We start from the raw sequence: 26,075 nt of genomic DNA on the forward strand, positions 1-26,075 counted from the left end.
GTGCACTATAAATATTAAAGTGAATGGTAAAGGGGAGCTTCCAAAGTTACTCTGGCTAAACAGACAGCCTCAGTTCACTCAAAACACTGACTCACAAGGAAAGGAGTGCATACCTTATAAATGCCAAGTGGACTGTCACAGGGTGTGGTGGCATGAGACCAATGCAACGTCAGGACCACCACTCCACTCTAAATGCTTGGGTTAGATGGTTAAAAATGCTGCTCCCAACAGACTCTATCATCTTATTTTTAAGATGCATATGAACAAAGACATCTTTTAAAGTCAAGAGATAAGAGACAGGCTGGAACTATACAAAGGCCCTGAATTAGGACACATAGGTTATTTGAGGTTCACTGAACCATTTCCTGGCTAAACGTGGAGACTAATTTACTTAGCTCTGGAAATATTTAATTAGGTGGTACTGTAAAATAGTTGTTCTTACGGTATGTGGTGACTCAATGATGATGCAGTGTGGTCTGGTAAAAGAGGGCCTAGCTTTGACATTGGACCCTGCATAGCTACTACTTTTTTCTCTCCATGAGGGAGAGCTGAACTCCATCCCTCCTGAGAAGCACTGGAATAGACTCAAAGTGCCTCTCCATTGTTTATGTACCCAGGCTTGTGAGATCTCTCTTCTTCTTGATATGTTCTCTCTTCAGGAGTATTATTACTATAGACGAGGGAGTGGCAGTCAAGTTTAGAGACAAAAGTAACCAAGTTACACTGTCTCCTTGAGGCTAGGTGTCTCTGATTTAGAGTGTTACTTTTTAAAAGTTTACTAGAGTTTCTTGAGAGTTTCTTGAGGGGAGAGCCTTCCTGAAGCCCCAACCACTGATCACAAATAACTCTGAAGGACTGTTGTGAAAATAAATGTTAATTAATTTAAAGTACTTAGCAAATCACAGGTACTCAATGTCAACTTCACATTTATAAGAAACCAATATGTGCCCTGTATTTTGATTTGGCTACAAACTGGAGTCCTCTAAGTATATTTGCCATAATTATTCAAAGGAAATAGAGGGAATGGGATTGGGAAAAAAACAAAACAAAACTAAACTAAACTAACTATTAAACACAGGGAAAGAACATAAGTCAATGTAAGTAGACCAAGGACAAATTTAGCAGCTGAGACACTGTTAAACAATAATATAATTAGGTTGGTAACCTAATAATAAATATTAGCAGAGGAACTGTCAAGCTAACTTAAAAAAATGCTAAGAGGTCCTGTTATAATAAACCAGTAATTTAGGCCAAGGTCTATCTTCTCCCCAATGTATAGTAAAAAAAACAAAAATATCAGCAAAGAAATACAAATGGTCCTGGAAAAAGTAGTATTAAGTTACTGTGATACTGTGATTTATAATAAGAAATATATATTTGGTTTTCATGCCCAGTCCCTGACAGAGGCCTCCTGAAACCTTATAAATTCCTAAGTGAAAAATACACTAGGAGCATCTTTTGTTCTAATGAGGTGACTCTGGGTGGTCTCCTGAATGGGATCTGGTTCCCATAATTAGAAGCTTGGAATTATCAGCACCACTCCCCCACCTCTCTGAAGAGACGAGAGGGGCTGGAAATGGAGTTAATAATTGGTCTTATCCATGTGAGGAAGCCTCCTTAAAATCCCAGTGGTACGGGGTTCGAAAGCTTTCAGGTTGGTGAACACATTCACACACCGGGAAGGTGATGTATTCCAACTACACGGGGACAGAAGCTCCTGCGCTCTGGGCCCTCCCAGACCTCACCCTACGTATCCCTTCATCTGGCTGTACATCTGTTTCCTTTATCATATCCTCTAATAAACTGGCAAACGTAAGTTAAGTGTTTCCCTGAGTTCTGTGAGCTGTTTAGCAAATAACTGAATTCAAGAGAGAGGAGGTCATGGGAACCTGCGATTTGTAGCCCAGCCAGAGAGAAGTGGTGGGTGACCTGGGGACCTACAACTTGCATTTGGCAGCTGAAGTGTACGGTTGTGGGGTGGGAGGGAACAGTCTTGAGGGTCTGAGCCTTTGATCTGTGGGATCTGATGTTATCTCCAGGTAGGCAGAGTCAGAAAGGAGTTAAATTGTGGGACACGCAGCTGGTGTCGCAGAATTGCTTGGTATGGGGAAAAATCACACACATTTGGTGACAAGAAGTGTCAGAAGTGAAGTGTTCTGTGTGAAAGTAAAAGAGAGACACAAGAGGAGGAATGTAGCTTTTTCCAATATAGTTATCAACATTTGAGCCGTTTAATATTTACTGAGCACGAACGGGGAGCAAAGGGCTTTACTAAGGCAGTTAGGACAGTTAATCTGTACAGAAGAGACAAAGATGAAATATCCACAGACACTGCCCTTGAGGAGAACTACGTAACTATGACGCAAGGTAAAAAGGGATTGGTATTAGATAAAAGAAGATAAAACAGATTCCTAAGTCAGGTGAGCAGCTAGGTGACACAGGGCCTGACGGGGAGTGAGGGGATGAAAAAAAGGGACCTCCACTGCATCAGGAGACCCTTTGCCCTCTTACCTGAATGGCTGCAATGGCAGAAAATAACGTCTCTGACTAACTGGACCTCAACTGGGTAGCTGCTGCCCATAGAAGAGGACACTGTGAAATTCTCAGATAAGACAGAGTACATCTCATACATACCCTAAGTTTTACAGCTCTTGGAGCAAGAAAAAAGAAATTCCAGCAGCCTTTTCACTGCAGAAAGTAAACTATAGCAATCTTAGAGAAGTGTGAAATTTCTCACTGTACAATCAACAGTAAAACTCATTCTCTTCTGCTAGGACATTGTCACTAGCTCAAAGAAACCTCCCCCCCACCCCCCCCCGTCCAAAAAAAAAGATAAAACATTATCATGCAGTTTGCAGCTGCTGAATCAACTGTCCTAAAAACCCACAACTGTTTCCTTTGAAAGTTCAGATTTTAATACAGTGTGGGAAACCACAACCAACTGCAGTGGCGAAAGATAAAAATGAGTTGCAAAGAGGCAGCCAATATGAAAATTCATGACACCATGGCATTAAAAAAATTTTTTTAGTGTTTATTGCAGCTTGGAAGTGTGTATTAAAAAAGTAAAATACATTACTATTTGACCCAGAAATTCCACTTCTAAAAATGGAATTGTTCAAGTGAAAAGTGTTCAAATTATAAACATAATGATGTACCAAAACTGTCTGGGGTAGCCTAAGTTAGAAATAACCTAAATATCTGTAATAAGGGAGTAAAGAAATTATAGCACATCCAAACAAGTGGAGACATTAAATGAGGCAGCAGAGATTTCTATTTCCTGAAGTGGAGAGAAAAACGGCAGGTCGCACAAGACAGTTATGGGATGACCTTACACGCATAAAATGCTGCGAGTTTGTAAATGAACCACGTGTGTATACATTGAAAAAGAGAATCAGGTTGCTAAACCTTACCAGTGGTTACTGATAGGTGCTAGAATCTTAGGTGAATTCTACTGGTTTTATATTTTTTTACTTGTCTGTATTCTGTGACTCTTAAATGTGAATATATTATTTTTATAACTAGAAAAATAAAGTTGTGTTCACTAAAATTCATATATATATAATAATTCTAAATATATTTTTCTAAGAGAACCCCATTATTTTCAATACGCTGATATAATATTTTTTTTATTGGGGAAAATTTAATTATGATGAAAAATAAATACTTAGGGGTCATTTGACAATAAGTATGTTTCACTGTCCCTCTACACATGTGTTTCTAAGCTCATCAAATTCATCTATTTGTTCTCTGGCAAAGTTCAAATACAAAAAATTGCAAGGGAATGAATTTTAGTATTTACTTCCTTGTACTCAAAAGTACTTCGTAGCAGTCCCAGTGGGGCTGGAACAACCGCAAAGGAAAATCATGCCCCATTATCCTCTCCACCTTCCCAAAAAAGGGGCACAACCAACAAACCCGAAATAATACAGAACCACACTGAAGCGCAGAGAATACTGTGGGTGCTCTCAAATGACAGCCTTGCTCTCTTCCTAGCCAGGTCTCACAGGTACCCAGGCTTGGGAATCCAACAGCTTGAATTCCAATCTGAGATCCATCACTGAGTATTAGTTATCTAATCTGGTACAGCATTTACCTCTGGAAAATGATAAAGATGTCCGTGATTAGCTTAGGACAAATAACCTTCTGGCACTAGGCGCTGATAACCCAAAGAAGAGCTAATGTGAGCTATACTAAGAAAGTCACACGTTAAAGTAAAAGCTCCGTTCAAAAACGGTCCAGAAAAAGCTCACCAACAGAGAGGAAAGACAGTAGTAAGGCACTGTAATTAATGACAGGGCACTAAAGCGGACTCCAGTGACAGGAGTACTAGGGAGTTGGGAAGAAACTGAAAGCAGACCTGAAATCAGAAGGAGAAAGCTGATTTTAGGGAGAGCACATTACAGTCAGCTCAGAGGAAACATGTAGCTCTTCTATGGTTTCATTACAGATTGAGGTGCAAATGGAACTCTGCTGATACTTCTCTCCCAGATTTCGGATTTTATAAAATCTCAGAGGCAAGTGGGTAAAACTTACCTTGTAAGGGTGACTAGGCAGACCATTCCCAGAGCAGAACAACAAGAAGGGATGAACCTTGTCCGAAGAACTTTGTCTGGTAGGCTTCTGAGACGGTAGTAAAAGCTATAACCTCTTCACTTTGAGAAGTTCACAGAGACCGCCTTGTGCACACGTAATCACAACTCAGAGAACCTGACTATGAGGCTAACCGGGTTGGTGGCAACAGATATTCCAATAATCTCACTGAGGGCAGATTACAAAAGGAGGAGTGCCAGAGCGAAATCAAAGAACAACACGATCTGTAAAACAGGGAATCCTAACAACTCAGGTTTTATTTTCTGAACACAGGAAAGGAATAAATCAAATGCTGTACTAAATGCACCTAAGTCTAAATGCTGTGGGTCACCCTTGTGCACTGCATGCAGCATTTAGACAGCTCTGAAAACAAAGCATGCCAAAAAATAAATCCTGACCTGTGACCTGGAAAAACTCAAAATGTTTACTAGAAATATTAAAAAAATTATAGTGGAAATTGAATCTAAAGCAGTAGCTCCACTTTTAGGCTATTTCGCCTATTCATGGATGTGGGAAACTCTGTCATGGAAGGTACTTAACTCTGAGTTAGAAAGATGGATGATTGCACATCTACAGTTTTCATTAAGCTTTTTTCTTTAAAGAAGAAAAATAACACTGTTTCCTGATTATAGTAATATATCCTCTTGTAGAATATTTGGAAGACATAATGAAGTATGAAGACTATAAAAATCATCTGTAGTTCCACTATCCAGAGAAAACCACTTTTTTACATTTTTGGTACATTTCCTTTCACTTGTGTGTACGTGTACCTATATTTAAATCAAATTGTGGCAACTAAGACCCAATGCAGCCAAAAAAACAAAAAACAAAAAACTGTGACCACAGTGTATATGTAGCTTGGGAGACAGCTTTTAAAACTTACTATATTTTAAAAAATACCCTCTGCCATTAAGTATTCTTCCACAACACCATTAGTGTTTGTTATATTGATGTTCTACAATTTATTGAACAATTTTCCTGTTAGGTTATTTAAGTTGCATTTAAAGTTTTGCTACTATAAATCATAATGCAGTGATAAATATATATACCTATATATTTTGCCTTTATCTCTGATTATTTCCTTAGGATAGATATCTGGTAAAACCATTGGAACTTAATTTTTCAAGGCTCCTGATTCACACCGATAAAGTGATTTCCAAAAAGGCTGTACCAATATATATCCTACTAGCAGAGCCCTATCTGAGCCTTCCCACACTTTCATCAGCACTGAATATTATTCATAGATATTTTAAACAACAACAACAAATTATTTGTTGTACTAAACTTCCACTTTTGAAATAAGATACAGTGAGTCTATAATATGAGATAAATGATTTTTAAAAATTTAAAATACCCAGAAACCATAAGTTATGTGTAATGGAGGGAAGGTATTCCAATAATCTTTTCATAATCTTTTCTTTTAAAAGTGATTATTTTCTGGGGTTATGAGGCATTAATGAGTTCACCTAAAGTGTGTTAGATAGCTACAATAAACAGTACACAGTAATATAAGGCCTTCTGAAGGATGCAAAAGAAAAGTTTTACCCTAAAGAACTTTCTGTATAATCCCATAAAGTATGAATCACATAGGTTAAAATAAATCACTGGAGAATGATTTCAAGTGCATTCAGTCAAGTGACACAGACAGTATCCAACGATTCAGGAGATGAAGGATATTGGACTTGTTAGAGAAGGTTCACTGATGAACCCTTTCCTAATTTAATGTCAGCACGGAGAATCTAAAGCGGGAATAGTATAACAACAAGAATAATCAGGGTTTCGGCAAAGTGCAGAATCACAGCCTGGTTGAAGTAGGTAAGCATTGAAAAGGAGTTTGAAAAAACATTTGATAAGTAAAATTACCCAAAAGAAGGGCACGGGAATAGTTAGCTAAAGAATAAGGATTCAACGTGGTTACTGTTTCAGACAATCCATAATCATGAACATTACTGCTACCACAAACAGCTTTCCACGTCATTTTGCACATCTACTTGAGAAGCATTTTAAATTTAGCACATAGAGGTGCTGCCTGCCCACCAGGTCAGTTTCAGCAGTGTGTCATTCTTACTGTTTCGCGGCATCTGCACAACTATGTAAATATTTTTATGGGCTTTATAAAAACGGGTGGAAAGAGGAAAAAAAAAACCCAAGTGGATAAAATGCTAAGGTATCCAATTTAATTGATGGCAATCACCAAGCCTGCCCCAATTGGCATGCTTTTGGCCTCATTTGGATGCTCACTGGACATAAGCTGGTCAATGCCACGTTCAATTGTGTACAAAACTACTGGAAATATGTCACCAGAGACTGGGAGGAAGATGTTCTTTATGACACGCAGGTCTATTGTTGGACGTACACTCACTGAATTGTGGTGTAGGTGAGCTGCATGTGGGTTGGATGGAGGCTCCAACACTTACTACATCTCTGAATCTGTCCATTTGTAAAATGGGGATAACAGTACCTAGGCTCAAAGGGTTTTTGTAAGGATTAAATGAGATAATGCATATATATTACTTAGAGGAAAACAGTTCCTGGCACAAAGTAGCTGCTCAATAAAACATAGCATCTCTTCTTGCTACACCACCACCACCACTACCACCTTTTCAGGAATATTCTACATTCAATATAAAGGTTTCCTGAAACAGGCTCTTGTACAAGAATGAAAAGTTTACTTTCTTGAAGACTCATTTGGCAATTTTATAAAGAATGAATCAGTATAGGAAGAGAAATGGTTTGGAGAAAAGCTAAAAGTAGGTGTAGGAATCTGGATGTGACATAATTAGACCCTGGTAGTTGCAGAAACTAAAATGAAAGACAAAATTAACCTTCTGTTGTGGAACGGAGCACATATATCCCTCTTTTATGGCCTAACACATACAGCACTATTTGTTTAATCATAGCAGAAAACTACAATAGCCAGATGCCTTAAATCTGGTTTATATAATTTCATACATATATATTTCATACATTGGCTCTGTACCATGCCACTGCAGTGATTGCCATTTTACTTGTTGAACTACCCTACCTCCCACTTGTCAATAAGCTCAGAAAATACGGAGGAGCGGGCTTATTCACTGTGCTGTACCTCAGGACCTAGCATAGTGTGGAGCATAAATTATAGGTGGGGTACTTAAATGTACATTGAATGAAGGGCCGAGGTTCTGATCTTATGATAAAAACTGTGTGTTTTTTACACACTGCTTTTTTTCTTTGGGGGTTCTAACAGACCCTAAGGATTTTTCCCCTAGAAAGAAAAAAAGCACAGATGTAAAATTTTATATATTATTTTTTGAATCATGGTTCCCAGATTTAGAAGCCCTGCACTAGACTGTAGTGAATTCATGCTATGAAGTTTCGTGGTAAACAGCCATTTGGCTTCCCCTGACAAAATGCCCACTGGGACATGCACTTTTTTCATTAAAACATATGCAGGTCCCAGGCAGGATGGGGTTTTACTAGTGTGCAGTGATATTAATGAGTAAAAGTACGTTAGTAAATGTCTATGGAGTTATCTCAGCACCAGACACTATCCACAGTCACCGGATAACAAACATTTTCCATTTCATCTTCAGGGGACTTTTCCTTGCTTATTATATCAGTAGCGTATTCCCTATTGAATGGAAAAACCTGATCCTAAATCTACAGCCATACTGTCCTTTGGGAAGTGTGGTCACTCTAAGTGTTATCTGGCTTTGAATTCCATGTGCAGTTCCTAAGGAACAGGATTGTCCTTTAGCAACTAAGTAGTTCACACTTGCTTTACAGCAGCCTCTGACATCTTTGTTTCATCTCTTTTCCTTGACTGTGAATTCATTGAGGGCAAGGGACACCTATTTCTTAGTCTCTAGAACTGGACTTTGCACCAAGGGATGCCCAATAAATATTTCTGACCAACTGACAGACCAAAACACACTCCTTGCTTGTGGTGCAGTATCATTACTACACTCACAGATGTTACATATAAGCTATCTCTTTATACATTACAGTGTAAGTGCCAGATACTCTAAATGAACACTAAAGCAAAATGAAACTATCAGGGGAAAACTGCACAGGTATGCAGTAACAGCATGTCTGAAGTCGGCTATCACATACAGTTCTCTATAGTAACACTAAAATCAAAGACTTGAGCAGAGATTCTCTCCTCAATGTGTCTGCTCAATGTATCATTTCTTCATAGTCTGCCTCTTATTATCTGTATTTGAGAAGGATATTTTCTAAGTTAAAAAAAATAATTCAGGGGCTTCCCTGGTGGCACAGTGGGTGAGAATCTGCCTGCTAATGCAGGGGACACGGGTTCGAGCCCTGGTCTGGGAAGATCCCACATGCCGCGGAGCAACTAGGCCTGTGAGCCACAACTACTGAGCCTGCGCGTCTGGAGCCTGTGCTCTGCAACAAGAGAGGCCGCGATAGTGAGAGGCCCGCGCACCGCGATGAAGAGTGGCCCCCGCTTGCCGCAACTAGAGAAAGCCCTAGCACAGAAACGAAGACCCAACATAGCAATCAATCAATCAATAAAAAAAAAGACTCCTCATTTCCTCCTCTTCCCCTTTAAAAAAAAAAATAATAATTCAAAGCTTATAGTTGTCTTTATAACCAAATGGTATATTTTACTGTACTAAACCGATCATCTGTGTTTCACCTCTCAATGCCAGATTCCTCTTCTTTAAAAGAAGGTTAATAGGAAAACAAGCATTTCTTGATAACTGCGTTTTATCTTTAACCGATTATTTTCTCGTTTATATGAATTTAAGCTACTAACCTTTAGTCTGTCTGGTAAACAACTAGTTTAGACTACTCCAGAAGGTTAGATATAAAAACAGAAATACACACTAAAATGGCAATAGATTTAAGAATGGGGCTTAAACTGTTGCAGCTCAAACCACTGCTCCATGAATAACTATTACACAAATAACTAAATTTATAGGGCACCTTACATTAATTATCTCATTTAATCCTCCTAACCTATTATCTGGTAGGTACCACTCCTAACTACTTGCTATACCCGAGCTTGGCCAGCTCACTATGTACTGTCTGAAATGTCCCCTCCAACCCCTACCCGCCACGGTGTCAGCCTGGTGATCGTCTAGTGATCACACAAGGTTGAGCCCAGCCCAAGTGTCACTTACTGGATGAAGCCTTTGCTGAACCTTCTCCTTACAATTAAAGATTTGGAGATTTGCTCCAGGTTTTTCAAAAAAAAGTGTATTAAAAGAAATGAGAGAAAGATCACCTCCTTGACCACCAATAAGCACTGAAATAATTAAGTGAGTTTTTATTCCCACGTATTTATGAGTTAAGCTAGGCAGAAATTCTAGGTCCAGGCCTACACTTTGGACAGCACAGTGAAGGAAGGAACTCTGTTTTCAGAAAACAGAAGTTGGAAACCGCCATGCTTGTAGTGCTGAGGCCACAAAGTTAGTCTATATTATCCTCTTAAGAGGATACATTATGCTTTTGCCCGTTTTCTCTTGTGGGAGTCAGAGGGCCCCAATGCAGGATTTGCGTGGTCAGATGTCTGAAGTTTTCTTTGAATACTCCTGTGCCTGGGCACCAGGTGCTCCATTTTGTCCACACAGAAAGATTCCCATTATCACTGGCCTGGTGATCACCACTTAAAGGTTAGTAGCTAAATTAAGCTTAACAATTGTCACTAGCATCAATATTAAAGCAGACATTTCTTTGGTTCAAATGACTGTTTAGACATCCAGAGTTAGCCAGTGGAGCAAGGAAACAAAATCCCTGTATTTTATTCACCTGGTTTCCTAGATCACGAAACCTATAGATGTTTTCCTGGGTCTGGACTTTTCTTTTATTACTTCTAGTGCTAATCATTTGAAATTGTTGCTTCTTTTACCCAATTTAAGGCAGAATTCCAAAATTCATTTGTTAGCATTTCTCTATTTTCCTCCACAGCCTCCATAGCTGATTCTAAGGTGTTGGGAACTTCCTATCTGTCTGTTTCCCTTAATCTAAGGATGTACCACTTAAGCTTAGGTTGCAGCCCTCATCCATTTTCCATCCCAGATTTCTCCACATTGAATTCAAACAGCACCACTACAAATGCTTATGTGAACCAGACAGCTCACTTTTGCTCACTCACAGGAATCTTGCTCAAAAAACAAATATGTATTCAAGTTATTAAATTTGTTAAAAGTTATTTTGAGACACTGACACACTACTAAGTTTTATAATTAAGGGAATATTTGATATTGCATGACTTTCAAAATGAATATTTTTTAAAACAAAACATGCAAACTGAGGCATTTGCTAAAAGACTTCTTGGTAGCCTTCTGAAAATGTACTTTTCTTCCCTAAAGATTTTTAAAGCTTTGGAGGCTGTTCTGAACAGTACTGGCATTGTATGCAGTTCTAGCTGATGTCTTCTAACCCCTGTGCACATTCTGAAACTTAGAGCCGAAGGAAGCTGTCCAGCTGACAAACCAGTTGTTAAAAGATGCAAAGGGCCTTAAAAACTACTTAAACATTGCCCTTAAAGACACACCCAAATGACTGCTTTGTGTTGTGATGTTAACCCTCTCTAAAAGTGTCTAACTGGGAAAATAAAATCCTTTTCAGACACAAAGGGTGAAATCTGAGTCATGATAAGATTGCGATGACGCTAGGTCAAGGGAAAGGAATCACTTTTCCTAACCCAATTGCTAAGTGCAATTCACCTTGTGCCCTCTATCCTGCAGTATGTCTAAACATTAGGCAGATTTTATGAAGAATTTTTATTCTCATACGTGAGCATTTCTGTCTTCATTATTTTAAGGGTAGAGAATAAACACTAGCTAAGAGGTCACTACATAAAAATACAAAACAATTTGACTCAAATTATGACTCATGCTAATACTCTTCCTTACTATATTAAGAGAATTTAGGGGTAGAAGATGAAACGCTCTCACAATTTAGAAAAGGTTCTGGGAGAAAGTCACAAGTCAAGAACCACAAAGGTTTCAAAGGTACTGACAGTGGAAATTTCAAATGGGTCATCATAGATACCACAAATAAGTTATAAAAAGCAATGACCAATAGGTTCCATGGGAAGGAATTACCTTATCAATCATGCTTTTTTAAGGCATTGTGCTTTTTTAAGATACCATATTCATTAAATAAGCACTGAATGTAAAATTGCTTTCTCATCTAACCTTATAATCTATATTATTAAAGAAAAAAAATGTTTGACCAAATATTTTCTAGATATCATAGCCTGTTTAACATTATATCCTGACGATAGGATACCCTTCATGAGCGTTTCAACTATATCATGTACAACCCTATAATTATGGTCATCCTTTTTTATCTTTATTAAGAATCACTACAATTTCTATAGTATTTTAGCATCTAATCAGAATTAATAGCTTTTTCATTGTTGATTAGGGTCAGATGTGATAAGTGACCTCAAACGTTCTTTTTAGAGGCTTCAAGACAAAGAACTCTAAACAAGCACCAGCATCTTTTGAAAGGATACCTCAGGGGGCAGGGAAAAATTATTTTTCCCAGTAAAGTAGAGAAGGGGAGCTGGTGGTAGGTAAGAATGAAAGGTTTTCAGGCTTGTTAATAGTTTACAGCATGGGTTCTTCCTGCCTCTCCCTGACCCTCCCCGCCCGAGTAACAATGGGGACGCTGGTGAGATACTAGTGGATGGGTTCTGACCATACCTTCGTGGGTAGGCTCTGGGTCAGGTGTAAGTGAGATGTCATCCAGCTCTCGCAGGCAGAGCCATTCTCCATCCATAGACACTCGGAATTTGCAAAGGTAGATGGTCTCCATAGCAGCCTGTGTGATCTTGTCAGTGGTGGGGGTCGGCATATCGGTGGGAGGCGTCAGAGCCGACATGATGACTCAGCTGGGACCACAACACACACACACACACACACACACACACACACACACACACACACACAAACCCCACAAAAATAAATAAAGCCTCCTCAACAAAAACCCCAAATCCAAAGCTCTGCAACAAAGCTCTCAAGAAACGGGGTGGGGGAGGTTAAAAAAAAAAACACACCTTATGGTTTAAGAACCAACTGTTCAAGATAAACAATTCTACACTATCTCTTCTCATAGACAGCTCCTACCACCTGGCAAAATAAGATGATGCTTGTCTTCTTCCAGCTTCTCTCTTGTTATCTTCCCTTCCCTACCTCCTTCTTTTTCAGCTGAGCCAGAGGCTTGAAATCCTGCACAGCCGATGCTACCTTAGCTGGCTTTGAAAAACTGGCCTCTGCATGAGTAAGTGAAAAATCCTCCTTCTGTGTGCAGGAAAAAAAAAAAGTACAAAAGAAAAAAAAAAAAAAACGAACAAAAAATAAACCAATATTTTCGATTTAGCTTAAAAAAAATCCTGAACTGCAGAAATCACTTCCAGGATCTGCTCAGAGGAGCTGGGATGCTGAGTTCTGATAGGATTGGTCGTGCGCAGTAAGCAGGGTGTTGACCAAAATGGCTGACTAATGAACTGAACTGAAAATTCAGGCTCATGTGACCAGCTGCTCTGAACGTAGGGCGAGCAATTCCCAGGATGCTTTATAGATGCTGCTGATGCAGGGAGAGCAATTAGGCTGCTAGCTCTCATCCTGCACAACCCACTTCCAGACTATGCTAGTCAAACTGTGATCAGACATAACACAATGCACATATCCTCATCAATTCCCCTCTCTGTGGGATAAAAGGGCTGGATAACAGGAAGACAATTGATACTGGGTAATACTGCACAGCAAAGATGGTAAAAGAGGTAGTTAGATTACTTTAACAAGCACATAATTCACCTCTTTTTTCCTTATATACTTAGCTATCAAAATTCTTTGCTCTGCTAAAGGTGGTGTTTTAAGAAAAACTAAAGCAGATTTTCCATTTAAATATCATACTCTCAGGCATTCATAATTTCCTTCTCCAAAGTACAAAGACCTAACTTTTTAGATAGGACAGAAGTGCAAGGAAAATAAACTTGAAGTGGAAAAAGTAAAATCCTTCCTGATTAATGGCAATTTCCCCCTCCCTCTTTTGATATTGCTGTATTTACCAAGTTTCTGCATTAGTTTCTAGTATCTTAAAAATTCTCCCATCCCGGAACATGCTAAGGGCACATTATCCAGTTCTCTTAAACCAATCAACCAGTTTACCCACTCACCACATATCTATATTATCCAATGAGACCTCTACCTTGCTACCTCTTGGTAGCAAGAAGTTAGGTACTTGCTTTCTGAGCTACATAAATAACAAGGAGATAAGGGATGACAAAGATTTTATTTGAAAACGTTTTGGACGATTAAAAACAAGTTTTTGTTTGTTTTTTGTTTGTTTTTACTTAACGGTCTGGTTTTTAGGAGGAGCACAAAACTTCAAGAAATATGTCCCAAGATGATTGTGTTCTAGGATTTCTTATCAGAGGGATATCTAAAAACTGAAAGAAAAATTTCTCCTTGAGTATTACTAAAATTTCATAAATTTAAAAATTTTTTTATTTATTTATTTTTGGCTGCGTTGGGTCTTTGTTGCTGTGCACGGGCTTTCTCTAGTTGCGGCGAGCAGGGGCTACTCTTCATTGCAGTGCACGGGCTTCTCATTGCGGTGGCTTCTCTTGTTGCAGAGCACAGGCTCTAGGTGCGCGGGCTTCAGTAGTTGTGGTGCGCGGGCTCAGTAGTTGTGGTGCATGGGCTTAGTTGCTCTGTGGCATGTGGGATCTTCACGGACCAGGGCTCGAACCTGTGTCCCCTGCATTGGCAGGTGGATTCTTAACCACTGCGCCACCAGGGAAGCACAAGTGTTTTATATATATATATATATATATATATATATATATATATATATATATATATATATATATATAAATAACTGAATCATTTTGCTGTACACCTGCCTGAAACTAACACAACATTGTAAATAACTATAATTCAATAAAACAAATTTTTTTAAAGTAAATGAAAATGAAAGCCATACTGGAATAAAGTGTTTACAGCAAATACAAAAAAATTCATAAATGCTTCCATCCTAATTTGAGATTGAACTCAAAGAAAAAATGCTAAGAACCAGATTCTGTAGGTAAACAGGTATTTTCATATTGTTAGAGGGAAGGCAATCTGGTACAATCTAAGAATACATATACGTATATGCTTATTTATAATTAGGAAGAAAATCAGCAAGTTACTAAGGAAAATAAAATATTCCAACTAGGTTTACTCATTTCTATTTAAATCTCTTCCAACATTATTCTACATCTGGACCAGAGCTATTCATTCATTCATTCATTCAGTAAATATTCACTGAGAGTACTCCATGTGCCAGGCACTGGGCATGCAGCAGTAAGACAAGATCACTTCTTCAAGGAAGCAGAGTTTACATATCCAAATACTGAATATAAGTCTTTATTTAACACATTCACATTTAATTACAATGCAATTCCTTTCTAGCCAGACATCTTTATAGATTAAAACTTAAAGGGGGATAGTTTATAGTTTCACTTTAAGCCATGTAATATTTCAAAACACAGTTAAGCAGTCATTAAAATCTTTAAAATTACACTGAATAGTTCCTGGAACCACAATACCAAAGAGCCCTGGCTATCTGCACATATGACATCAAGACTCTAGGTCACTGATACATTCTTAAAATATAGAACTGTGAATACGTGAATTAATCTGAATGCTCTGGGATTGCCTGTGTCCACCAACATCTGAATTCAGCCTGTCACAAACCATGATGGACAATCTTCCCACCAACCAAACAATAAGCATTTACTTAACCCTGAACAGGAGATCTGGATTGATTACAACGTACTAGCACAACAAGAACATCTAGGTCAATAAGCACAGAAACTTGATTAACATTCCTTCCAAAGGTCCTTCTCTCCAGGTAGATGACACAAGGAAGGAAGCCCAAAGCAACTAAAACTTTTGCCAAGGAGAGAAAAACCTGTCTGCACTGGTTACCCTTGAGTTTCCCATACCTATCAGTTTGAGGAGGTATTAGCAGTTATTTCAGAAATAAGAACTGCGGGTGGGCAGGAAAACCTGTACTTTTACCCAGTTATACCTGTTTGCAGGTAAACACTCTTGAGTCTTCAACATGACAGTTACTCATTGTTCTGTTCATAAGCAATGAATTTACTATGAAAACACGCACTAAATAGAGGACTAATAAAAATAATTTTAAATATTGCTTGGTAATGTTTTTACATTTGGGTCTTTACTATGTAAACATATTAGCTTAGAATATAAAGGCAATATTAAGTCATCAGTAAGACATACAAACCTTGAACTTTTTTCTCATAATCTTTTCTCATAAACACACTACTTATAAGCTGTATTGAACTCTTTTCTCATTTGATTCCACTTGAGAATAACTGCATATATTTGTAAAAGAGTTGTCAGGAGGTCTGGGGTACAGTTTGTGGCCCTAAAACAGAATTAACAAGGCTATGTGAAGTTCAAATCCAAGATAATGATCTGAACAATACTATGTTCTAACTGCTTACCCAGCATGAATTTTCCACATTACGGTTGATCCAAAGCAAATGAGATTCACTTTTCAAAGTTAGTAGTTACATTCCTTTAAAGTATATTTACTCAGCTACTATTATAAGACAAAGACTGATTTGTCACACCCAATGTCCTTGTTACACGATGTGGAAAAATTATTACTACTTAAGGTAGTATCATTTATTGAATTTTTATTTTCTGTTAGGTGCTTTGTAAATATCATTATCAAATCCTCACAAGAATCCTGCAAAGTTGGGACTTTCCTGGTGGTGCAGTGGTTAAGAATCCGTCTGCCAATGCAGGGGACACGGGTTCGAGCCCTGGTCCGGGAAGATCCCACATGCTGAGGAGCAACAAAGCCCGTGTACCACAACTACTAAGCCTGCGGTCTGGATCCCGCGAGCCACAACTACTGAAGCCCACGAGCCACAACTACTGAAGCCCGCGCGCCTAGAGCCCATGCTCCGCAACAAGAGAAGCCACCGCAATGAGAAACCCGTGCACCGCAATGAAGAGTAGACCCTGCTCGCCGCAACTAGAGAAGGCCTGTGCACAGCAACGAAGACCCAATGCAGCCAAAAAAAAAGAAAGAATCCTGCAAAGTAGGTATTGATATTCCCTCTTTACATTCAAGGAAACCAAAGTTGAGCCACATAACTGGCCCAAGATCACACGATTAGCAAGTGGCAGATCCAGGATCCCCAGCTGCTTCTAGAATGCCCCTGAAGTCCATTATTTTCTTCTATACTTTGCAGCTTCAGCACTCCATCCCAAGGATTAAATTTTACTCAGGGAAAATAAAAGAAAACAAAACAAAAGCAAAAACATAGTAACACAGGCAAGGTCCTCTTGAAATTTCCTAAACAGTTATTTCAACAAAGTTAAGATTTGAAGCAGAGAAAAATTTTAACCGCTTTCATACTTTACACCTTAATGTTTCACAAACCATATATTCCACTTAGTCACCTTTATACATCTAGTTTACGTTTTTAATAAGTGGGCATTTTCTTTTCTTTCTTTCTTTTTTATTTTGGCCGAGCAGCAAGGCTTGCAGGATCTTAGCTCGCTGACCAGGGATCAAACCCAGGTCCCAGCAGTGAAAGTGCCGCATCCTAACCATTGAACGCCAGAGAATTCCCAAGTGGGCATTTTCTGAGAAGCTGAGAATTCAGCATGTATCTTTCTGCTTGTGCTGGCGAAGGGTAAACCAAATTCTTCCTGACTATCGTGAAGGATGTCACTTGCTTAACTGTACCATTGAAAAAACCATCTTACCGAGTTCCCGCCACATTTACTTATCCGGGTGGACATATTAAGAACACCTGATACATTTACAAGTGTTAAAAGATAAATGAAGTGGGGGGGGGAACTATTTTCTAAAATGACTCATTTCAGAACTTCTTTAAATAACAAACTTCTATGCCTAATTTTAATTCTTAAAAAAAAATCACCAATACCCATGAAACCATTGCCCAACTGGAGAAACAGACCAGTGTCTTACATTTACATGCTCCTTCTCTGTTCTCAATTTCTGCCTCCCCTTTTGAGGCAGCTACTTCCAAATTTTGCGTAAATCACTGTCTGATTTTAAAAATATTATTACAAATACACAGATGCCTAAATAATATTTTAGCTTGTTTTTTTTTTTAACTGTAGCGAAAAGGGTTTCATACTGTATATAACCTAAGCCTTTCACTCAAAACTGCATTTTCTAAGATTTATCCACATTGTAGTGTGTAGCTTGTACTTTATCCTTTGGGCTGCTGTGTTACAAGGTAATAGTCCATCGTATGTATAAGCAATTTTTGATCTATTTTCATGCTGGTGAGCATTTGGGTTATTTCTAATTTTTTCGTTTTAAATGATATTATTTAGATACTTTTCAGAAACAGATTTCTGGTAGGTATGCCAATTCTTCTTCAACAGGTTTGAGGGTAAGAGACCACTTCACTTACTTCTTTTACAGTTAGCTGACTCCTCCTATTACTTAGTTCCTATTCTGCACACAATAGTGGTTCTTAAAATTTGTCAACTTGTGCAACTACATCAGTTTGTAAAGCTCACAAGTTCTGTTTCCCAAGGCTTCCTGGGTCACGGATTTACAATTTAAGAAGAAGTCTCATCCCCTCCCCCCAATTTCACTAGTTGCTGTTAGCACAAAAGGGTTCCCTTGATGAATTATCATCATGATGCCATCTGGGAAAGTCCAGATGTTTCTGCTAAATTATAAGATGATTCAATTGAAAGACCATGACTTTATCACACGCTCCAGTCCTCCCTCTAACTTCCTTCCCTCTCCCACACAAAGATCTATTATATCTACCTCTAATGTTGAGATTGCTACAAGTTTAGGTTTATACACTTGGCAGGCTCAGTATTACTTTGTAGATATTCCAAGGAAGATAATATATACTATGAGTATACCTGAGAAGCTGAGTTATGATTGCTAAAAACACCACCAGGACTATTACATTGCATAATATTTTTCTTGTAAAATTAACCAGCATAAGACTGAAAATAACTCCTACCTTAATAACTAAAATGGATCTCATGGCTACGTGGCAGTGGGTAATAATTTACAGATGTAAAGCTACCAACTACTTAGTAGACAATCTTGGGAAACTTATCCTCCGCTTGTCTCAATTTATTCAGCTATAAAAATGGAACTAAATAGCTTCACAAAGATCACAGGCTCCATGAGAAGAACTCTGCCTGTTTTACACACCATTACACACCTGCTTAAAATAATACCTACCAAATACCAGATACTCCATAGATACTTGTTGGTATAGATATGTAACTCTAAAGCACTCTATATTCTTGCAATGATATATTTCCACCCTCCTGTTTCACTTCAACCATGAAACCCCCCAAGTTCTAGAAAATCAAGCTATATTTATGCCCCAACAAACACGTCATTCTAACACAGGCTTTATTCATTTATACACAAGATTCAATGATTTAACATGTATAAAGCACCTATTATGTCTAGCCTCTATGGATATGAAGAAAGAACAAGGCAATAGACAAGAAACAGGAAATTATAGGTGTTTAAGAAATTCCTAAATCCCTGTCACACACATGGCTATTCAGTGTTGCTTACATACCTAACTATTTTCTCTATCACACTGGTGGCTTGTGAATTTCACATTCATTCATTTTTAGCAAATAGGGCTTTATTGGGTAGAACAAGGAACTAGAGGGCTACTGCTGCCTAAAGAGGAACCTCCAGTTTAGGATGTGATTCCAGTTATGGGAGGTGGTGAAGGAGGCTGAGAGCATGTGGACTCAAGCCAGAATGCCCACAGTCAATCCTAGGTCCATCACTTACAAGCTGAGTGCTTGTTTCTGCGCCTGTCTCTTCACTGACAAAATGGCGATACTCATATTAACTACTTCAGAGTTAGATGAAGTAATGAAAGTAAAATGCTCAACATGGCACTTTACACAAAGTAAGTAGTCAGTAAATGGCAGCCATTATCATCATTTTAATATGTGATTCTGTCTTCGAGAGTACTGGGAAAAAACCCAAAAACCCTATCAATCACAAGAAATGAAAGTCAGTTAGGATGAATGTTCAAGGGACTAAGGTAGAGGAAAGTAAAAAAGGCGATCTGAGTAAAGGGTATGCTGGGGCATCACTTGGGACTTGAGAAAGGAAGAGGAGAGAGGGGTCGGAATTTTACCAAGCCTTCATAACAGGTGACCAGATTTCCTAAGTTCATAAAAAAGGCAGGGGAAGCAGATAAATGTCTGTGGACAGTCCGTAAACAGATTCTAAAATTAGAGAGAAAAACCATATTCTTAAAGGCAATATGCTGAAACAATTTCTCCCGCTTTCTACATGCCTTTTGCTGTCACAGTCTGCTAATCTCTCCTTTCCTTACGGATCATGAGGTTTCAGACTTTCCCGCCTCTGCCCCACCATCCAGGCCACTCCCTCTGACCCATGCTGAGTGTCATGTCCATTCCGTATGGAGCAAGTCTAGAACCAGACACTCACTAAGATGGGTTGTGCAAAGAGGAATATCATCTTGGCCCAGCAGCCCTCGATTCCTGATCTGTTATGTTTTAGAAAGACTATGAACTTCTCATAATTATTCAAACATAGCTACAGTAGAGGGCATGACAGTATTGATAGGTACCCTCTCAAGTACCACTGCTTTTGTAACTCTAAAAGCATTTCTTTTCACGTAATTTCAAACCAATTCTTTATGCTTACGGTATACTACTAACTTTCCAAAATAAATTTTAAAGCTCATACTTGAGCCACTTTGCACTGTAGGAAGACATTATTATGTTAATAAGGTTTGTGTAGAAATGTAACAGTTGTGATGTTCTGCAAAGTTCATTAAAATGGGATTCTACTTTTATTTATGATGGCTACAGGTTACTTATTGTGTAATGATAGATAAGCAGCATATCTTTTATGCAACTTGTTTAATTATTTAAGGAATTTTCAAAAATATTAGCCAATAAGGAATTATCATTATTTCATCCAGTTAATTTGGCTAAACTCTCATCATCATCCACCTAGACTTTTTACTACCTATAACATACACTAGAAAAATATGTTCTCAGCTTCTTGACAAAATTTTACCTGTTTAATACATAGGTTTCTGTTAAAAGTCAAACAAAAAAGGGAAAAGATGAGAGACAAAATACAGTCAGGTGAACATGTTTTGAAGCCAATCCTATTCTTCCAGTCTGAAAAGCTGCTTTGTTTGCCACCTTTCCTCTGCTGTCTCTCCCACCCAGGAACTTTTTTACTGCCCTCTACCCAAACTGGTTTCTTTAAGGCCTTGGTGAGGGAGTATACAGTGATTAACAACATGAGCTTTGGATACTCAGACTATTCAGGAATATGAATTCATTCTCTGTCCTTCAGTTAAAAAAAAAAAGCAATATATACAAATATTGAATTATTATGTTGTATACCTGAAACTAACACAATATGTCAATTATGGTAACCAGGGGGGAACGTTGAGGGGAAAGGATAGTTAGGGAGTTTGGGTTTGACAGGTACACACTGCTATATTTAAAATGGATAGCCAACAGGGATCTACTGTATACCACAGGGAACTCTGCTCGATATTCTGTAATAACCTAAATAGGAAAAGAATTCGAAAAAGAATAGATACATGTATATGTATAACTGAATCACTTTGCTGTTCACCTGAAACTAATACAACATTGTTAATCAACTATACTCCAATATAAAATAATAATTAAAAAAAATGTCAATTATATATCAATAAAAACAAAAAACAAATAAACAAAAAACACTTCTGGGGACAGGGCCAGAAATCTGTGTTAACAAGACCTCCAGGTGATTCTGATGTGTACTGAAGTTTGAGATAAGACTTTTCCTAAAACCAAAGAATCTATATCTCCAGAATATAATCTTCTAAATCCAACATTACTCTATCAGAATTTATTTTATAATAGTTTAGATATCACTAAAAGACTGTATCAAATACTCTGATGAAAAACATATGTTGCACCTACCTATATGAATTCTATATGAACTACTCCTCTTCCCCACTTTTTTCTTTTCACCTTTCATTGTTAAATGAGTAGTTTTATGCACTGGCTCTTCCATCTAATGGAAATTCTAAGAAAAACCTCTTATAAATATAACCCCCCAAATTGATAAGTACTGACACATGTGAAGTTTGTGCCTCCTTGCCTAGAACATAAAAATATTCTATAAATGTAGCCACTAAGTACCATTACTATCTTACTAGTCACATTCTTTATTCATAATTGTTTGGGTTACAGAACTATAGTAAAATTTCTGTTATCTAATGAAGAACCTTTTAGGATCCTCAAGTATCCAGAATGAAGCTAAGATGATACCTAAGAAAAAAGAAAACTGAAAGAATGAACCCATGGACGGAGCTCTGACCGCCACAGCAACAGTCAGCTCTACCCACCACCAGAGCCTCCCATCAAGCCTCTTAGATAGCCTCAACCACCAGAGGGCAGACAGCAGAAGCAAGAAAAACTACAATCCTGCAGCATGTGGAACAAAAACCACATTTACAGAAAGATAGACAAGATGAAAAAGCAGAGGGCTATAAACCAGATGAAGGAACAAGAAAAAAACCCAGAAAAACAACTAAATGAAGTGGAGATAGGCAACCTTCCAGAAAAAGAATTCAGAATAATGATAGTGAAGATGATCCAGGACCTCGGAATAAGAATGGAGGCAAAGATCGAGAAGATGCAAGAAATGTTTAACAAAGACCTAGAAGAATGAAAGAACAAACAAACAGAGATGACCAATACAACAGCTGAAATGAAAACTACACTAGAAGGAATCAATAGCAGAATAACTGAGGCAGAAGAACGGATAAGTGACTTGGAAGACAGAATGGTGAAATTCACTGCTGCGGAACAGACTAAAGAAAAAGAATGAAAAGAAATGAAGACAGTCTAAGAGACCTCTGGGACAACATTAAACACAACAACATTCGCATTATAGGGGTCCCAGAAGGAGAAGAGAGAGAGAAAGGACCAGAGAAAATATTTGAAGAGATTATAGTCAAAAACTTCCCTAACATGGGAAAGGAAATAGCCACCCAAGTCCAGGAAGTGCAGCGAGTCCCATACAGGATAAACCCAAGGAGAAACACGCCGAGACACGTAGTAATCAAAGTGGCAAAAATTAAAGACAAAGAAAAATTATTGAAAGCAGCAAGGGAAAAACGACAAATAACATACAAGGGAACTCCCATAAGGTTAACAGCTGATTTCTCAGCAGAAACTCTACAAGCCAGAAGGGAGTGGCATGATATACTTAAAGTGATGAAAGGGAAGAACCTACAACCAAGATTACTCTACCCGGCAAGGATCTCATTTAGATTTGATGGAGAAATCAAAACCTTTACAAACAAGCAAAAGCTAAGAGAATTCAGCACCACCAAACCAGCTCTACAACAAATGCTAAAGGAACTTCTCTAAGTGGGAAACACAAGAGAAGAAAAGGACCGACAAAAACAAACCCAAAACAATTAAGAAAATGGTCATAGGAACATACATATCGATAATTACCTTAAACGTGACTGGATTAAATGCTCCAACCAAAAGACACAGGCCTGCTGAATGGATACAAAGACAAGACCCATATATATGCTGTCTACAAGAGACCCACTTCAGACCTAGGGACACATACAGAATGAAAGTGAGGGGATGGAAAAAGATATTCCATGCAAATGGAAATCAAAAGAAAGCTGGAGTAGCTATACTCATATCAGATAAAATAGACTTCAAAATAAAGAATGTTACAAGAGACAAGGAAAGACACTACATAATGATCAAGGGATCAATCCAAGAAGAAGATATAACAATTATAAATATATATGCACCCAACATAGGAGCACCTCAATACATAAGGCAACTGCTAACAGCTATAAAAGAGGAAATTGACAGTAACACAATAATAGTGGGGGACTTTAACACCTCACTTACACCAATGGACAGATCATCCAAAATGAAAATAAATAGGGAAACAGAAGCTTTAAATGACACAATAGACCAGATGGATTTAATTGATATTTATAGGATATTCCATCCAAAAACAGCAGATTACATGCTCTTCTCAAGTGCGCACGGAACATTCTCCAGGATAGATCACATCTTGGGTTCCAAATCAAGCCTCAGTAAATTTAAGAAAACTGAAATCATATCAAGCATCTTTTCTGACCACAACGCTATGAGATTAGAAATCAATTACAGGGAAAAAAAAACATAAAAAACACAAACACATGGAGGCTAAACAATACATTACTAAATAACCAAGAGATCACTGAAGAAATCAAAGAGGAAATCAAAAAATACCTAAAGACAAATGACAATGAAAACACGACGACCCAAAACCTATGGGATGCAGCAAAAGCAGTTCTAAGAGGGAAGTTTATAGCTATACAAGCCTACCTCAAGAAACAAGAAAAATCTCAAGTAAAAAATCTAACCTTACACCTAAAGAAACTAGAGAAAGAAGAACAAACAAAACCCAAAGTTAGCAGAAGGAAAGAAATCATAAAGATCAGAGCAGAAATAAATGAAATAGAAACAAAGAAAACAATAGCAAAGATCAATAAAACTAAAAGCTGGTTCTTTGAGAAGATAAACAAAATTGATAAGCCATTAGCCAGACTCATCAAGAAAAAGAGGGAGAAGACTCAAATCAATAAAATCAGAAAAGAAAAAGGAGAAGTTATGACACCGCAGAAATACAAAGCATCGGGCTTCCCTGGTGGCGCAGTGGTTGAGAGTCTGCCTGCTGATGCAGGGGACACGGGTTCGAGCCCTGGTCTGGGAAGATCCCACATGCCGCGGAGCAGCTGGGCCCGCGATCCACAGTTACTGAGCTTGCGCGTCTGGAGCCTGTGCTCCGCAACAAGAGAGGCCGCGATAGTGAGAGGCCCGCGCACCGTGATGAAGAGTGGCCCACGTTTGCCACAGCTAGAGAAAGCCTTCGCACAGAAACGAAGACCCAACACAGCCATAAATAAATAAATAAATAAATAATTAAAAAAAAAAAAAAAGAAATACAAAGCATCCTAAGAGACTACTACAAGCAACTCTATGCCAATAAAATGGACAACCTGGAAGAAATGGACAGATTCTTCGAAAAGCACAACCTGCCGAGACTGAACCAGGAAGAAATAGAAAATATGAACAGACCAATCACAAGCACTGAAATTGAAACTGTGATTAAAAATCTTCCAACAGGGCTTCCCTGGTGGCGCAGTGGTTGAGAATCTGCCTGCCAATGCAGGGGACACGGGTTCGAGCCCTGGTCTGGGAAGATCCCACATGCCGCAGAGCTGCTAGGCCCGTGAGCCACAATTACTGAGCCTGCGCGTCTGGAGCCTGTGTTCTGCAACAAGAGAGGCCGCGATAATGAGAGGCCCGTGCACCGCGATGAAGAGTGGCCCCCGCTTGCCGCAACTAGAGAAAGCCCTCGCACAGAAACGAAGACCCAACACAGCCATAAATAAAATAAATAAATAAGTAAAAATTAAAAAAAAAAAAAATCTTCCAACAAACAAGAGCCCAGGACCAGATGGCTTCACAGGCGAATTCTATCAAACATTTAGAGAAGAGCTAACACCTATCCTTCTCAAACTCTTCCAAAATATAGCAGAGGGAGGAACACTCCCAAACTCATTCTACGAGGCCACCATCACCCTGATACCAAAACCAGACAAAGATGTCACAAAGAAAGAAAACTACAGGCCAATATCACTGATGAACATAGATGCAAAAATCGTCAACAAAATACTAGCAAACAGAATCCAACAGCACATTAAAAGGATCATACACCATGATCAAGTGGGGTTTATCCCAGGAATGCAAGGATTCGTCAATATACGCAAATCAATCAACGTGATACACCATATTAACAAATTGAAGGAGAAAAACCATATGATCATCTCAATAGATGCAGAGAAAGCTTTTGACAAAATTCAACACCCATTTATGATAAAAACTCTCCAGAAAGTGGGCATAGAGGGATCCTACCTCAACATAATAAAGGCCATATACGAAAAACCCATGGCAAACATCATTGTCAATGGTGAAAAACTGGAAGCATTTCCTCTAAGATCAGGAACGAGACAAGGATGTCCACTTTCACCACTATTATTCAACATAGTTCTGGAAGTCCTAGCCACGGCAATCAGAGCAGAAAAAGAAATAAAAGGAATACAAATTGGAAAAGAAGAAGTAAAACTGTCACTGTTCACAGATGACATGATACTATACATAGAGAATCCTAAAACTGCCACCAGAAAACTGCTAGAGCTAATTAATGAATTTGGTAAAGTTGCAGGATACAAAATTAATGCACAGAAATCTCTTGCATTCCTATACACTAATGATGAAAAATCTGAAAGAGAAATTATGGAAACACTCCCATTTACCATTGCAACAAAAAGAATAAAATACCTAGGAATAAACCTACCTAGGGAGACAAAAGACCTGTATGCAGAA

General features: G+C 38.4%; 1 protein-coding gene across 8 annotated transcripts in view; it reads right to left on the bottom strand.

Annotated features, from left to right (window-relative positions):
- RUFY3 (RUN and FYVE domain containing 3) overlaps positions 1 to 26,075 on the bottom strand; it is a 90,005-nt gene that overhangs the window by 55,191 nt on the left and 8,739 nt on the right. For 2 of the 8 annotated variants that reach the window (XM_007193569.3, XM_007193572.3), the window contains exon 1: positions 12,252 to 13,055. The exons of 4 other annotated variants lie outside the window; for them this stretch is intronic. In XM_007193569.3, coding sequence (XP_007193631.2) covers positions 12,252 to 12,429 — 178 coding nt within the window. In that variant the 5' untranslated portion in view covers positions 12,430 to 13,055. Of the gene's footprint in view, positions 1 to 12,251; positions 13,056 to 26,075 lie in introns of those variants that run through there. 2 more of the 8 variants (XM_057546336.1, XM_007193573.3) reach the window with 2 other exon arrangements.

The sequence above is a fragment of the Balaenoptera acutorostrata genome, chromosome 5 (genome assembly GCF_949987535.1).
Source record: "Balaenoptera acutorostrata chromosome 5, mBalAcu1.1, whole genome shotgun sequence".
NCBI lineage: Eukaryota > Metazoa > Chordata > Mammalia > Artiodactyla > Balaenopteridae > Balaenoptera > Balaenoptera acutorostrata.